Below are 16846 nucleotides of genomic sequence, written 5' to 3'. Positions count from 1 at the left end.
ATCAGGGATATTGGTCTATAATTCTCCTTTTTGGTGGGGTCTTTGTCTGATTTTGGAATTAAGGTGATGCTGGCCTCACAGAATTAATTTGGAAGTACTCCATGTCTTTCTATCTTTCCAAACAGCTTTAGTACAATAGGTATGGTTTCTTCTTTAAACGTTTGATAGAATTCCCCTGGGAAGCCATCTAGCCCTGGACTTTTGTGTCTTGGGAGGTTTCTGATGACTGCTTCAATTTCTTCCCTGGTTATTGGCCTGTTCAGGTTTTCTGTTTCTTTCTGTTCCAGTTTTGGTAGTTTGTGGCTTTCCAGAAATACGTCCACTTCTTCCAGATTGCGTAATTTATTGGCGTATAGCTGCTCATAATATTTTTAAAATCGTTTGTATTTCCTTGGTGTTGGTAGTGATCTCTCCTTTCTCATACATGATTTTATTAATTTGAGTCTTCTCTCCATTCTTGTTAATAAGGCTGGCTAATGGTTTATCTATATTAATTCTTTCAAAGAACCAACTACTAGTTTTGTTGATCTGTTCCACAGTTCTTCTGGTCTCTATTTCATTGAGTTCTGGTCAAATCTTTATTAACTCTCTTCTTCTGCTGGGTGTAGGATCTATTTGCTGTTTTTTCTCTAGCTCCATTAGGTGTTAGGTTAGCTTTTGTATTTGAGTTCTTTCCAGTTTTTGGATGGATGCTTGTATTGCGATGTATTTCCCCCTCAGGACTGCTTTTGCTGCATCCCAAACATTTTGAACGGTTGTATCTTCATTCTCATTCATTTCCATGAATCTTTTTAATTCTTCCTTAATTTCCTGTTTGACCCTTTCATCTTTTTGCAGGATGGTCCTTAACCTCCACGTGTTTGAAGTCTTTCCAAACTTCTTGTTGTGATTGAGTTCTAATTTCAAGGCATTATGGTCCGAGAATATGCAGGGGACGATCCCAATCTTTTGGTATCGGTTCAGACCTGATTTGTGACCCAGTATGTAGTCTATGCTGGAGAAAGTGCCATGTGCACTTGAGAAGAATGTGTATTTGGTTGAGTTTGGATGTAAAGTTCTGTAGATATCTGTGAAATGCATCTGGTTCAGTGTATCATTTAAAGCTCTCCTTTCTTTGGAGATGCTGTGTTTAGAAGACCTATCGAGTTAGAAAGCGCTAGATTGAATTCACCAAGTATAACTGTATTATTATCTAAGTATGTCTCAAGTTTGGTTATTAATTGATTGATATATACTTCAAGCTCCCACATTCGGGACATAAATATTGTTGATTTTTAGGTCATCTTGTTGGATAGATCCTTTAAGTATGATATAGTGTCCCTCTTCATCTCTCACTACAGTCTTCCGGGTAAATTTTAGTTTATCTGATATAAGGAGGGCTACCCCTGCTTTCCTTTGAGGACCATTTGAATGGTAAATGGTTCTCCAACCTTTTATTTTCAGGCTGTAGGTGTCTTTCTGTCTAAAATGAGTCTCTTGCAGACAGCAAATAGATGGGTCCTGCTTTTTTATCCAGTCTGAAACCCTGCACCTTTTGATGGGGTCATTAAGCCCATTCACATTCAGAGTTACTATTGAAAGATATGAGTTTAGTGTCATCATGATATCTCTTCAGTCCCTGTTTTTGTGGATTGTTCCACTGAACTTCTTAAAGGGGAATTTTAAAAGTCTCCCTTAAAATTTCTTGCAGAGCTGGTTTGGAGGTCACATATTCTTTCAGTTCCTGCCTATCTTGGAAGCTCTTTATCTCTCCTTCCATTCGGAATGAGAGCCTTGCTGGATAAAGTATTCTTGGTTGCATGTTCTTCTCATTTTGGACCCTGAATATATCCTGCCAGCCCTTTCTGGCCTTCCAGGTCTCTGTGGAGAGGTCCGCTGTTACCTTAATACTCCTCCCCATAAAAGTCAGGGATTTCTTGTCTCTTGCTGCTTTAAGGATCTTCTCCTTATCTTTGGATTTTGCAAGCTTCACTATTAAATGTCGAGGTGTTGAGCGGTTTTTATTGATTTTAGGGGGGGATCTCTCTATTTCCTGTATCTGAATGCCTGTTTCCCTTCCCAGATTAGGAAAGTTTTCAGCTAGGATTTGTTCAAATACATATTCTGGACCTCTGTCCCTTTCAGCGCCTTCGGGAACACCAATTAAACATAGATTTTTCTTCCTCAGGCTGCCATTTATTTCCCTTAATCTATCCTCATGATCTCTTAATTGTTTGTCTCTTTTTTCCTCAGTTTCCCTCTTTGCCATCAACTTGTCTTCTATGTCACTCACTTGTTCTTCCACCTCGTTAACCCTCATCATTAGGACTTCTAGTTTGGATTGCATCTCATTCAACTGATTTTTAATTTCTGCCTGATTAGGTATAAATTCTGCAGTCATGACGTCTCTTGAGTCCTTTATGCTTTTCTCGAGAGCCACCAGTAGCTTTATAATAGTGCTTCTGAATTGGCTTTCTGACATTGAATTGTAATCCAAATTTTGTAACTCTGTGGGAGAGAGGACTGTTTCTGATTCATTCTTTTGTGGTGAGTTTTTCGTTATAATCATTTTGCTCAGTGCAGAGTGGCCAAAAAGTTGTATTGGGAAAAGGAGAAAAAGAGATGAGAGAAAGAAGGATAGAAAAGAGAAAAGAAAAAAGAAAAAAGGAAGAAAAAAAAAGAGAAGAAAGTGAGAAAGAAAAAGGAAGGAAAAAAACGGTGGGGGAAGCAAACAGAAATCAAAAAGCAAAAAAAAAAAAAACACAAGGGGGCTGTACTGTATCTTCTGATTCTATATACTTTATGTCCCTTGACTTCTCCTGGAACTTGTCCCTCTAGCTGGTCTTCTGGGGGAGGGGCCTGTTGTCCTGATTTTCAGGTGTTATCACTTGGGGGAGCTGCTCTGCCCCTGCCTGGTGGTGCAGGGATCAGTGGGGGTTGTTTACTCCATGATGCCCCAGGAGGAACAACCACAGTGGCAGCGGCCAGCTCTGGAACCCTGGAATCAGCTCCCACAGTAACTACGGAGCTCTCAGGCTGCAGGGACCTGGATGCTACAGGGGCGGGGCTGCTGATCTGCGCAGCTTGGGGCAGGAGCGTCCTTGCTGTCCTGGGCCCTCCTGGCCTCTGCCTGTACCGGCAGGAGGCCGGATCCTAGGCTGTGTCCCTGGCGCCCTGTGCTCCCGGGCCTGCGCTGTTGGATTCGCGCTCCCAGCCGGACAGCCCCCTCTCCTGCAGAGCCCCAGCTGGTGCCCCTCCGAGCTGCTCCCGGAGCCCCCACAAGCCCCTCCGAGCTGCTCCCGGGTCAAGCAGTGGGTGCGCTGCAGCCCTTTAGGGAGCTCGGGGCACTCTCCCAGGGGCGCAGGTGTCTCTTAGTGTCCCAGGGAGCCTGAGGGCATCCCCGCCCTCCTGGGGTCTTGCTCTAACTCCCTGGGAGCCCCTTTCCACCCGGGAAGATTCGTGAAGCTCCTGCTTCTCTGGGACGGTGCTTTCCTGTCCTGGGGGCACTCGCTGTGACCTTAGCCTGGCTCCTTGTGGGGCCCCTCCCCCTTGGATGCCTTTTGTTTATTTCTTTTTTCCCATCTTCCTACCTTGATAGAAGCATGAACTCTTCTCACTGTAGCATTCCAGCTGTTCTCTCTTTAAATCTCAGGCCGAATTCGTAGATTTTCAGGGTGATTTGAAAGTTATCTAGGTAATTTGGTGGGGACAGGTGCCTTGGGGACCCTACTCTTCCGCCATCTTGCCCCTCCCTCTCATCACTTTTTTTTAATATGGTACCAGCCACAGCAATCAGACTACAAAAGAAATAAAAGCATCCAAATCAGCAAGAAAGAAGTCAAATATTCACTGTTTGCATATGACGTGATACTCTATACAGAAAACCTTAAAAACCAAAAAAACTACTAGAACTGATATGTGAATTCAGTAAAGTCATAGGATACAAAATCAATGTAAAGAAATCCACTGCATTTTATACAATAGTGAAGCAGCAGAAAGAAAAATCAAGGAATCAATCCCATTTACAATTGCATCAAAACCCATAAAATACCTAGGAATAGAAAAGCCTGGTTGGCTCAGTGGCTGAGCATCTGCCTTCGGCTCAGGGCGTCATCACAGAGTCCTGGGATTGAGTCCCACATCAGGCTCCCCTCGAGGAGCCTGCTTCTCCCTCTGCCTATGTCTCTGCCTCTCTTTCTGTATCTCTCATGAATAAATAAATAAAATCTTTTTAAAAAAAATACCTAGGAATAACTTTAACCAAAGAGGTGAAAGACCTATACTCTGAAAACTATACAACATTCATGAAAGAAATCCAACAGAAATCAAAGTAATGGAAAGACATTCCATGCTCATGGACTGAAAGAACAAATATTGTTAAAATGTCTATACTACCCAAAGCAGTCTACACATTTAATGAAATCCCTTATCAAAATACCATTGGCATTTTTCATAGAGCTAGAACAAACAATCCTAAGGTTTGTATGGACTAGAAAAGACCCCAAATAGCCAAAGCAAACCTTGAAAAGGGAAAGCAAAGCTGGACACATCACAATTCCAGACTTCATGTTACATTACAAAGCTGTAGTGATCAAAACAGTTGGCTACTGATATAAAAATAGACACATAGGTCAAGGGAACATAATAGAAAACTGAGAAAGGAACTCACAACTATATGGTCAATTAATCTTTGACAAAGCGAGAAAGAATATCCAATGGGAGAAATGTAGTCTCTTCAACAAATGGTGTTGGGAAAACTGGACAGCAACATGCAAAAGAATGAAACTGGACCATTTTCTTACACCATACACAACAATAAATTCAAAATGGATGAAAGGCCTAAATGTGAAACACGAAACCATCAAAATCCTAGGGGAGAACATAAGCCATAGTAACCTCTTTGACATCAACTTTAGCAACTTCTTACTAGACACATCATCTCCCAAGGTAAGGGAAACAAAAGCAAAAACCACTACTGGGACTTTATCAGGATCAAAAGCTTCTGCATGCAAAGAAATAACAAAACTAAAAGGCCACCTATGGAATGGGAGAAGATATTTGCAAATGACATATATAATAAAGGGTTAGCACCCAAAATACATAACGTACTTATAAAACTCAACTCTCAAGGGGATCCCTGGGTGGCTCAGCGGTTTGGCACCTGCCTTTGGTGCAGGCAGTCCGAGAAAGACAGATACCATATGATTTCACTCATATGTAGATCTTAAGAAACAAAGCAAAGAGCATAAGGAAAAAAAGAGAAATGCAAACCAAGAAACAAACTCAACCATATAGAACGAACTCATGGTTATCAGAGGAGATGTGGGTAGGGGGATAGGTTAAATAGATGATGATTAAGAATTGCAGTTGTTTTGATGAGCACTGGGTCTTGTTTGGAAGTAATGAATCACTCTTGCACACCTGAAACTAATATTATACTGTATGTTAACTGTAATTTAAATACAAACTTGAAAAGACAAAAAATAAAGTACTTGTGGAAAAATTATAGGTGTAAAACACCAACCAACTACAAAGTCTTTAGCATCTCAATATTTGAAGGTTTGGTATTCTACTGTGCCTTAATTACACTCTTATCAGTTAGGATTCATAGAAGATCAATGAAAATGGTACTCTCATTCCTACTCTACTAGATGTTTACCTCCTTCAACTAGGGTTATTCTTTTTTTAAAGATTTATTTGAGAGACAGAGTGTGTGAGCATGCAGGGGGAAGGGGCAAAGGGAGGGAGAGAAGAGAATCTCCAGAAGACTCCCCCACTGTGCACAGAGCCTGATGCAGGGCTCAATACCACAACCTTGGGATCATGACCTGAGCCAAAATCAAGAGTCAGATGCTTAACCCACAGAGCCACCCAGGTGCCTTCTATAAGGTTTTTCTTAAAGAAACTTCTTGTAAGTAATAAAAACTATTTTATGTTTCACAGGGCAATTTTTGACTAAACAATCTCTGCAATAATCTCTCCATTCAAATTTTCTAGTCTATTGGCTTAGGGTTTGAACAATGAAAAAAGAACATTTTACATATAAAGGGTATGGTAAGCAAAAAAGCACATTACATTTTTTACTTTTTAAAGATTATTTATCATTAAAAGTATCATGAAGAAGCATCAAGGGTCTGGAAGAATCAAAATAAGTCTAAGAAGAAAGAAGGCTGTATATAAATATGCATTTCAATAAAAAGTTGATAATGTTAGCAACAACAATTTTCTATTCTACTTGCTTGAGGCTACTGATACTCACAGGAAACAGGTTATCAGTTCTGGCCTGAACAAGGTGCAACTTAAATTGGGATCTAAAGGTCAGAACATATAATGGCATTACACTAAGTGCTGGGATTATATCCTTTTAAACACTGAGAATAACAGGAGCTAGAAATTAGTGGATGTTTGCTATAACCCATGCCCAGTGTTGTGCACATAATATACCATACATTTAGTATTTCCTAGTATAAAACCCTAGGGGATAAGTACTATTCTTATCCTAAGGATTAAGATAAGAAAACTGAGGTTTCCACAGATTAAGTGATTTGCCCAAAGTCATACAGCTAGTTTATGGTATAGCAGGGGAGATCTGCATATGATTGTTCATAATAGCATTATTTGTAGTAGAAAAAAGTAACCACATTCCATTAAAAGAATGAAAAAATATATTCATATAACAGAGTACTATGCACAGTGAAAATAAACGAACTATAGCTACACATATGAACATGTATACATAACAAAAAATGCTAACTGATAAAAATAGGTTGCAGAATAGATGCCGCATAAATAAAATTTACATAAAGCTTAAAAGCAAACAAAACAACAGTGTATAAAGTTTAGGAATACATGCATATACAGTAAAAGTCTAAAAACATGCATAGTAATATTAAATACAAGTCAGGAAAATGGCTATGGGGGGTTTACGAAGGGAAATGCAACCAGAGTTGGAGGGGTACACAGGAAGTTTCACCTACATTTACAGTGTTCATTAATGCCTTTTTGATATCTATAATATTTATCTATTTATTTATCCATAATAAATAAACATAATATTTATTTAAAAATTTTAAAATCATAAATCATTTTGGATTTATTTCAGTGGTTCTCTGCAATCTTCAAAATAAAATTCCAACACATCCTAGCATCCAAACACTCCACCATCTTGCTGTTTTTATCCTTGTGAAACCAATTTCCCAATTTAATTACAAGATGTTAATAAGTTAGCTTTTAATAGCAATTGCAAAAATATTCTACCATATTTCATATTCTACCATACTTACTTCTGGAAAGTATTCAAAAGTAAATTTATACCAGACAGATTATGAACCTCCAAAGTATATCCATCCATTGCCTTGGCCTTTCTAAGAAGCTTCAGAGCATCTGACAATTATAGTGTTGCCTTCTATGATTCTTAACATAGGCTGCTATGCTTTGAACTACAGGACTAATGCCCTGGCCAAAACTGACTAGACTAGGGATTGGCAGTTGACCCAAAGGCAGCCAACTAGATGCTGTCTTATAAAAGGAGGCCTTATGTGCAATTTCTGCCCAAGAGGGGTACTTTGTAGTGGTTATTGACCAGCCAACCTAATGAGATCCTTTCTCTAGGAAAGCCTGGATATAAAACATGCAGAGTTAGAAGAAACACAATAGTCCAGTCATGAGATAGGTAACTACCAGAGTTGCTATGATATTCTGAATGGTCTTTCTTGAGGTCTGCTGAGCCGGTGAGACACTTTCCCAAGGCCTTCTTCCTAAAACTATTTATCCTTTCATTAAAACACTACTTAAGATAATTTGAACATGCCTCTGTTCTCCTTAACCTTAGGATACATGACAAGCAATATTTTGTTTCCATATTCAATGAGGTTCACAAAACACCTTACTGCCATCTGAGAGGATGGCGTTAGGGGAATAGTTAGTCATGCGTATGGGAGGAAGCAATGCACACATCATTTTCACTTTATGAAATAAAACAATATCCTGGAATTATAATCATAGGCGGAGCGTGATTAAACAGGCTAAGGGTTTCAAAGCACAACTTTCAAAGTTGCACCAAAAATAAATATGTTCAACAATGCTGAGTGGGAACAGTAACACTGATTTTGCTATCTAACAAATTTCACTTTGTTAGGTTCCAAATATTTTCTGGTATAACTCACATGAAGCAAGGAAAGGAAAGAGATAAAAGGAAAGGAAAGAGACAAGGACTAAAGTTCACACAAAGGAATATACAGCTTGTATTATCAAGGATTTTGAAAACTTAAGTACTATGATGTCCACGTTCCTTCCCATACCCATCATCCCCAGCCTAAACCCCAAAATATAATTCTAGTCATGTATTATGTCCTATATTCTAATTTCTACAGTGCTCTGTATTTTCTCTCTACTGAGCAAACTTCCTGCTACTCCCCAAAACTCCAAAAGCCCTTGCATTGTGTCTAGCCTCCCCTCTCCTTGCCTGAAATGAAACATTACTATCCCCTGAGGTCTCTACTTCCTTTATAATCCTCAAGAGGAAGCCATTCAAAGTGTCTCAGGAAAAGGAGGTAGTTTGTCTTCTTCCTGATAACCAATGCTACTTCTAATTAAGCCATTACTTCTTCATCCTTAGGTAAAAATCTCTGTTCTTGTTAGTGAGGAAGTAGAACAACTAGAACTCTCATGAATGGAATGCAAATTAGTATATCCACTTTGAAAAACTCCTTGACACTATCTACCAAAGCTGTATGCTCTATGACCTAGCAATCTCACTCCTAGGTATATACTCAATAGAAATGTACATTCACATGCACCAAAAAGACATATAGAAAAATGTTCATGAGATCATTATTTGTGTAATAATAGCTCAAAACTGAAAATAATTAAAATGTTCACCAAGAGTAGAATAATGGGGATGCCTGGGTACCTCAGTTGGTTAAGCATCTGCTTTCAGCTCAGGTCATGATTTCAGGGTCCTGGGATCGAGCCCCACATCAGGTTCCCTGCTCAGTGGAGAGTCTGCTTCTCCCTCTCCCTCTGCCCCTCCACCTCCCTGCTTGTGCTCTCTCTCCCTCTCTCTCTCCCTCTCTCTCTCAAATAAATAAATCTTTAAAAAAAGAGTATAATGGATAAATCATGATACATTCACCTTCTTAAATATCATATAGTAATAAAAATGAATTAGTGTTATATTCATAATGGATGAATCTCAGAAACATAATATTGAGTGAAAGATACCAGACAAATACTGCATCATTCCATTTATATGAAATTCAAAAATAGGCAAAAATAATCCATGGTAGAGGATAATGATGTAGTTGAACAGAAGGAAAGGCTTCTGAGCTGTTGGTAATGCTTTTTTTTTTTATTTGGGTTCTGATTGAATAAACACAATCATTTTTATTAAAATTTAGCAAGCTGCTTATGATTTATGTACTTCACTGGACAGATACTTCAATAAAAAAGGTACATAAAACTTTGAAGCTTATACCATCCATCTATTCATTCTTAACACTATTATCTACCTGCCTGTCACTACATCACATCAAAGAGTTAGAATCAATGGTTAGCAGTCTTCCCTACTCTAAATCCTTCTTTAAATAAGAATGGCTTCAATGTGGATGTGGACAAACCATCCCAAAGCCTCCCCTCACTCTTTGACCTTACCCCTGTAGACCATTTCACTCCACTGTGGCTACTCACTCCATGAGTATACCCTGAATTTACCATTACCCAGAACTTGCTAATAGCTAAAATCATACACTCATCAAGCTTTTCTCTGACTACAACCTCCTATTGCAGCTTTGATTTCTTCTCTGCTCTACTACTGTTCTTTGAGCTAGTAAAACTACTTACATTTGAAAATCTGGGGTAAGAGTAAAATGATATGCATCAACAGCTTGATACAGTGTTGGACACACAGGAAGTGCTCAAAACATGGTAGCCATATTTTGTTGTTTTTCTTTTTTAAAAAGACCTTATTTATTTATTTGAGACAGAGGGAGAATGACCAGGAGGAGGGGTAATGGGAGAGGGAGAAGCAAACTCCCCACTGAGCAGGGAGCCCAATGCAGGGCTCAATCCAGGACCCTGAGATCATGACCTGAGCCAAAGGTAGATGCTTAAATGACTGAGCCACCCAGGTGCTCCCATATTTTGATATTAAGTATTTTATTAAAAACAAATTTTATTTCAAGACTCACATTTTCCTCAAATTCACTCAACCTCTAGCATTAAAGAAACTTGGCTTTTGTCTGACACTAATACATTCTTCCCAATCCTTTTTTTTAAAGATTTATTTATTTAGAGAGAGAGGCCTGAGAGGGGCAGAGAGAGGAGAGAAACTTTAGCAGACTCTGCACTCAGCACAGAGCCCAACACAGGGCTCTGTCCCACAAACCTGAGATCAGTACCTATATGGAAACCAAGAGTTAGAGGCTTAACTGACTATGCTACCCAGGTTCCTCTCCCAATCCTTTTAAATGAAGGCCAGTCCTCAAGCCATTCTCTCTTATTCAAGAAGTCAGGAGGAGAAATCAATATAGTCCTTATTCCTTGAGGGTAATTCCACATCAGTTTTTCACTATTATATCTGCTCAACAAGTTCTCTCTCAAGATTTATGTAATCTTCATTAGTTATCTGCCAACTTCCAGGGTTCCTCTCTATCTTACCCTTTTTTATTAAACTCTAGGGCTTCAAAATTAACACAGATCACCCTTTTGGGACCTTGGCCTCACAATGCTTCCCATAATCAGGACTTAGATCACATAATTTCAGATCTGACTCTACTCTTTACTACTGTGTGACTGCGGGCAAGTTATGAAATCTTTCTAAGCTTCAGTTTCCTTACCTGTAAAATGATGATAACAGTATCTATTCATAGGGCCACTGTGAAGCATTAGAAAATTCATGTAAAATGATCAGCAAAATGCCTAAACCAGTAAACGTTTAATAACTTAATAGTTGTGATAACTATTATTATCTTTCCTCTATATTAATTTTTGGCACATTTCCCCTTGTCACCAAACCAGCTCAGGCTTCCTGACTGTTTCCAGTTTTATCAAGATATAATTGACTGTCTCCTGACTCTTTTATTTTTATTTTTTAAAGATTTTATTCATTCATGAGAGACACACAGAGAGAGAGAGGCAGAGACATAGGCAGAGGGAGAAGCAGGCTTCCTGCAGGGAACCTGATGTGGGACTTGATCCCAGGACCCTGGGATCACACTCTGAGCCAAAGGCAGATGCTCAAGCACCAAGCCACCTGGCATTCCTCTCCTGACCTTTTTAAATGAAAATACACCTTTTCTGGAATTTGTTACCTGTATCCCAAGATTTATTTCCTTCCTTTCACCACAACACTTTTCCAAAGAGTAATATACCCTTCCTCTCAGAAGCAAGGAGTAGTGGAAGGATCATGGACTTTGGAGCTAAATACACCTGTATTTGAACCTTTAGCAGCTATGACCTGGAGCAAGTACTTTTTTCTAAGCCTGCTTTATCATATATAAAGTGAGGATAATACCCCATTTCTTAGGGTCATCAAAAGGATTAAAATGAAATAATATATGTAGAGCAGCTGGCCAAAGTAAGTGCTAAATTATGGCCAGTTTCCCTTATCCTTTCCTTAACCTCTTACAATCTAGATTCTCCCTCTACTACTTTATTTATACTAGTTTATCTCACTTCAGCTCTTATTAGCATTATGATTTGGGGCAATTTACTTCTCTCAACCTTAGTTTTTCATTTGTAAAACAGTGATCATAGTAACTACAAAATAAAGGTATCTTGAGATTAAAGTGAAATAACAGAGGTAGATAGAGTATTTTAGCATGGTGCCTGATCTCATAGGAAGCAATTAATAAATGGTAGTTTCCAGTGACTTATTAATGGCCAAACTGTTCAACTCTTTCCTCTAGGCGTCAGTGACAACACACTATTCTGGTTTGCTTTTTACCAATGACTACTCCTTCTGTCTCTGTACCTCCTCCACGAAGTCTTTATTCTCCTCAACCAGGTTTGAGTTCTCTCTTTTGAACCCTTAGATCACTTTGTACTTCTCTTGAGGCAAGGCACTTTTTTTGTTCTGAATCAGAGCACACTATCCCATTGCCTGGCATTTATTTATTCCTGTAGCTTTTACTGAGTACCTAACGTAAGTCATACCTGTGTTAGGGATACAAAAATTAATGCCTTAATTATTGTCCTCAAGCAGCTTATAGGAAGGTATAACTGGTAAGTAAATAGTCTATTATTTAAAGTGTGATAAGTGGGGGATCCCTGGGTGGCGCAGCGGCTTAGCGCCTGCCTTTGGCCCAGGGCGCAATCCTGGAGACCCAGGATCGAATCCCACATCAGACTCCCTGCATGGAGCCTGCTTCTCCCTCTGCCTGTGTCTTTGCCTCTCTCTCTGTGCGTGTGTGACTATCATGAATAAATAAATAAAATCTTTTAAAAAATTAAAAAAAATAAAGTGTGATAAGTGCTAAGATAATAAAAGTATGCCCAGCGTCCTCTGGAAGCACAAAAAAAGGAGTTATTTAAATTAGACTGGGGAAGTCGGGAACACTACCTCAGAAAATGCATTTTGTGCTTAGTGTATGAGGAGGCAGTAAACAAGTAGCTGTTAAATGAATGAAGGGACTATAAGTAGGAACTAGATGAGGATGTTTCCCATCAAGTCCAAAGATCTAGCGGGGGAAAGGCTTGGAGTGCAGATGTTAAAAGATTTCCTGAGAGACAACACATGAAGCTGAAAAGCCAAGGCAAGGATGGGTGTTCCAGACATAGGAGTCTGACCTGACCCCAGGGAACAGATGAAGGAGTGCCAATAAAGGTTTTTAAGTAGGAAAGGGGTATAATTAGATTTGCATTGTAGAATAAGTACTCTGGCAGTTCAGGGAAAATGGATTCCTTGAGAGCTAGGCTAGAGATGGGAGTCCAGTTAGAAGGCTGTAGTGATAATTCAGATAAATTATGAGTACCAGAAATGCTGAAATGGAGAATTGTCAATCAAGATGGACACTGAGTCACCTTAAACTTTGGCTGAATTATTCGTATTTGTATCTTCTACAAGCAGTACATTTTACAAGTAAAACCGGCTACAAATATCCACCTGTAGATATTTGTCAACTACTATTACTGAAACCTATTTAAGGAACCGCAGCTAGCAGCCAGCTGAGTCACTTCCGGTACAAAGATTCCGAAGTATAGGCACCTTTTCCCAGTACAGAACTCAAAAGGAACTCAAGTTTATGATTCAAGCCCGGAAAGGAACAACAATAAATACAAACACCGCGCACTGCAGAGACTTTGTGACATCTCCATCCTAGTCTATTTCACCCCCAAATAATGTTTGAACGAAGACTTTTCAAAGGCCAGGAGATTCCACCCTGTGTGCCCAATCGAATGCCTGGGATTCTTTTCTCTTTGTTTCAGTTCAATACCTACAAGTCTGCCGCTGCTTGTCTCCAGGCCAGCCTTTTTTGCCCAGCCTTTTCCCAGTACCACCGTGCCGCTGTATAAACAGTTAACTGCAGAGGACTGAGGAGGGAGTACTATCCCAAGCTAGGGAAATCCAAGGGGGAGAGGTAGGTATTTTGAGGCTTCAACCGTTTCTGATTCCCTGACCTTGCCGATTCTTTCACAACCCCATTTCCACCCCGCCTCTTGCTCTCTCCACCGAGGAACCAGGGCAGGTTATCCGGGTTTTGTTTCAACTTACCCTAACAGCCGCCATCTCCGTGACTTTCTGCGTCTAGATTTTCATATGGTGGGCAGAGAAGGACAAAACTGTTCGACTCGGCTCACTTCCGGAGCCCCGCCTGGTTACGTCCCTTGTCTGCTGGCTCCGCCCTTTCTCCACCCACCTAGTGCGTCTTTGAGAATCTGCCACAGTTGGCCGGCTGTCAATCGGTAAAACCGTTCATCCACGTGACTGTTCCAATCCTTGATAAAGCCTTTCAGAATACCCTGCGTAATCCAGTTGAAAGCTATTTTGCTGGGTGCAGAGGTTTGCACTATTTTCGTTGTTTCATACCTATGTGATTTGTCTAGTAAGGATCTAAAATCCAGGTCCAGCTGCAGTAATGAATAACTATGTAGTCAGCTCCAGGCAAATTGAACAAAACTTTCTTAAAATTTTAAAGAGAAAGAAAAAGAGTTTTATTCAAGCCCAAGTTAAAACAGTTGCCTGGAAATACAATCTTCACAAAAAAGAGAGTGCTCCCGGGAAGGAACATTTAGTGGAGGGTTCTTTTCATAGAAAGTTACAGATCATCTTGAGGAAGGACATTCTGGAAGGTTAAAGACTTTATCTTATGTTTTTAATATGTGCAAGGCTGTATGACTTTAATCTTATGGGAACCAGGGAGATTTTTTTTCTATTTTTATCTTTATGTTTGGAATGCTCCTTTGGTTATTTTTTTTAATGATGCATATGTGCAATAAGTGCCAGGTGCAGAAATAGAGTCCATATTTTGAAGTTTTGCAAAGTCATTTTGACCTTGGTAAACGTCAAAGAGTTATATTCTCTGGGACTCCAGGAGCAGGACCCACAAACACATGAAAAGTTGAAAATGTCCTTTATTTTATCAATTACTAAAAGAACATTTACCTCTGCGATAAGTGGTCAAGTTCGTACATTCTAAGACTATGTCACTCTGAGCCTCCTATATGCCAGGCATTTGTTCAACATATAGAATAATACAATGCCTTCCCTCATGGAGTTTATGTTCCCAAGAGAAAAAGACAAATAAATGTTCAAATGTTATAAAGGAAAATAAAACAGTATGGGGATAAGGTGAGAATTTACTTGTTTAAATAGGTTAGGGAAAGGGTTTCTGATAAGCTGACATTTGAGAAAAGTGCTGACGGAATTTAGGGAAAACGGTTTCATGTAGAAAGAACAATAAAGAAAAAAGTCCAGTGTGGCCTTTTTATTTTAGTGCCAACTATATACCAGGTATCAGTAACATAGCTAAAATATTTGACATCCTAAGCAGATAATTTTTAATGGCTTCTTCCTCTATATGACAAAATTATTTTAAGAAGTAATGATGGAGGTGCCTGGGTGGCTCAGTCAGTTAAGTATCTGCCTTCAGCTCAGGTCATGATCCCAGAGTCCTGGGATCAAGCCCCACATTGGACTCCCTGCTCAGTATAGAGTCTGCTTCTCTCTCTGCCCCTCTCCCTGCTCGCTCTCTCTCTCTCTCTCTCTCTCTCTCCAATAAATGGTAAAATATTTTAAGAAAAGAAATAATGATGACTGACTAGTATTTTATATACAACATCTTTATGCATTCATCTATCAATGGACACTTAGATTGTTTTCATATCTTGGCTATTCAGCCATAAAAAAGGATGAAATATTGCCATTTTCAACAACATGGGTGGATTTAGAGGGTATTTTGCTAAGTAAAGTCAGACACAGAAAGACAAATACCATGTGGTTTCGCTTATATATGGAAACTAAGTAAGAAAAGAAATGAGAAAACAAACAAAAAGCAGAACCAGACTTATTAATACAGAGAACAAATTAGTAGTGGCCAGGAGGGAGAGGGTGGGGATGGGCAAAATGAGTGAGGGGAAGTGGAAGAGACCTCCAGTTATTGGGGAAAAAAAAAGTCAGGATAGTAAAAGGTACAGTACAGGGGATACAGTCAGTGTTATTGTAATAGCATTTTATACTGACAGATGGTACTACACTTGTGGTGAGTGTATCATAATGTATAGAGTTATTGAGGCACCATGTTGTACATCTGAAACTAATGTAACATTGTGTGGCAAATATACTAAAAAATATCAATATTTATTAAGTAAGTAAATATTAAATATTATAATAAATATTCTTAAAGAAGGATACAATTAAACTGATAATAAAGATCTTTTCTAAATATCTTTTATGGTAAAAGATATTGAATTTATTTAACTTCATATCTATCTATCATAAAAATAAAACTAAATAGTGCAGTACAAAAAAGGAAAAAAGTAATGGATCAAAGTTTTCTAATTGCGTTAATGTATTTTTTTAAATTTTTTTTTTATGATAGTCACAGAGAGAGAGAGAGAGAGAGAGGCAGAGACACAGGCAGAGGGAGAAGCAGGCTCCATGCACCGGGAGCCTGATGTGGGATTCGATCCCGGGTCTCCAGGATCGCGCCCTGGGCCAAAGGCAAGCGCCAAACCACTGCGCCACCCAGGGATCCCGCGCAGTGTATGTTCTCATTCATTTGGGGAATATAAATAATAGTGAAAGGGAATATAAAGGAAGGGAGAAGAAATGTTGGGAAATATCAGGAAGGGAGACAGAACATAAAGACTCCTAACTCGGGGAAACGAACTAGGGGTGGTGGAAGGGGGGAGGAGGGCGGAAAAAAAAAAAAAAAAAGAAAATGCATTTAAACCTGCATGTTGGTCTACTGCATAATAAATAAAAAATTTTACAGTTCTGGGGCACTTGAGTGGCACAGTTGGATAGGTGTCTGACTTTGGCTTGGGTTGTGATCTCAGGGTAGTGGGATTAGGCCCCATATTGGGCTCCATGATCAGTGTGGAATTGGCTTAGGACTCTCCCTTCCTCTCCCCTGCCCCACTCACTCTTGTGCTCATCCTCTCTCTCTCTCTCTCTCTCTCTCTCTCTCATATAAATAAATCTTTTTTTAAAAAATATCAGTTTCTGCTTTAGTGCTTTAACATCTGCATATTTGTCAATAACTTCATCAAAATCTAATATTTCTAAACATTTGATAGATGGTATAGGTAGACTTTTTGATGTATCTTTGTTTATACTTGAAAGATGAATGGGGCACCTGGGTAGCTCAGTCTGTTAAGCGTCTGCCTTCGGTTCAGGTCATGATCCCAGAATCCTAGGATGGAGCCC

General features: G+C 39.3%; 1 protein-coding gene across 24 annotated transcripts in view; it reads right to left on the bottom strand.

Moving 5' to 3' along the window:
- Positions 1 to 13977, bottom strand: part of APOOL (apolipoprotein O like) — a 356871-nt gene extending 342894 nt beyond the window's left edge. For 9 of the 24 annotated variants that reach the window (XR_011998213.1, XM_072743927.1, XM_072743935.1 and 6 more), the window contains exon 1: positions 13691 to 13805. Coding sequence is in view for 3 of the 24 variants with exons in the window: in XM_072743926.1 (XP_072600027.1) it covers positions 13691 to 13705 (15 nt within the window). In the remaining 21 variants the exon portion in view is untranslated. Of the gene's footprint in view, positions 1 to 3569; positions 3777 to 13690 lie in introns of those variants that run through there. The other 15 variants (XM_072743925.1, XM_072743929.1, XM_072743931.1 and 12 more) reach the window with 4 other exon arrangements.
- Between the last annotated feature and the right edge of the window lie 2869 nt (positions 13978 to 16846).

Source organism: Vulpes vulpes, chromosome X (genome assembly GCF_048418805.1).
Source record: "Vulpes vulpes isolate BD-2025 chromosome X, VulVul3, whole genome shotgun sequence".
Lineage (NCBI taxonomy): Eukaryota > Metazoa > Chordata > Mammalia > Carnivora > Canidae > Vulpes > Vulpes vulpes.
The sequence above is the reverse complement of the archived record's forward strand: the minus strand, read 5'-3'. Positions and strand labels throughout refer to the sequence as shown.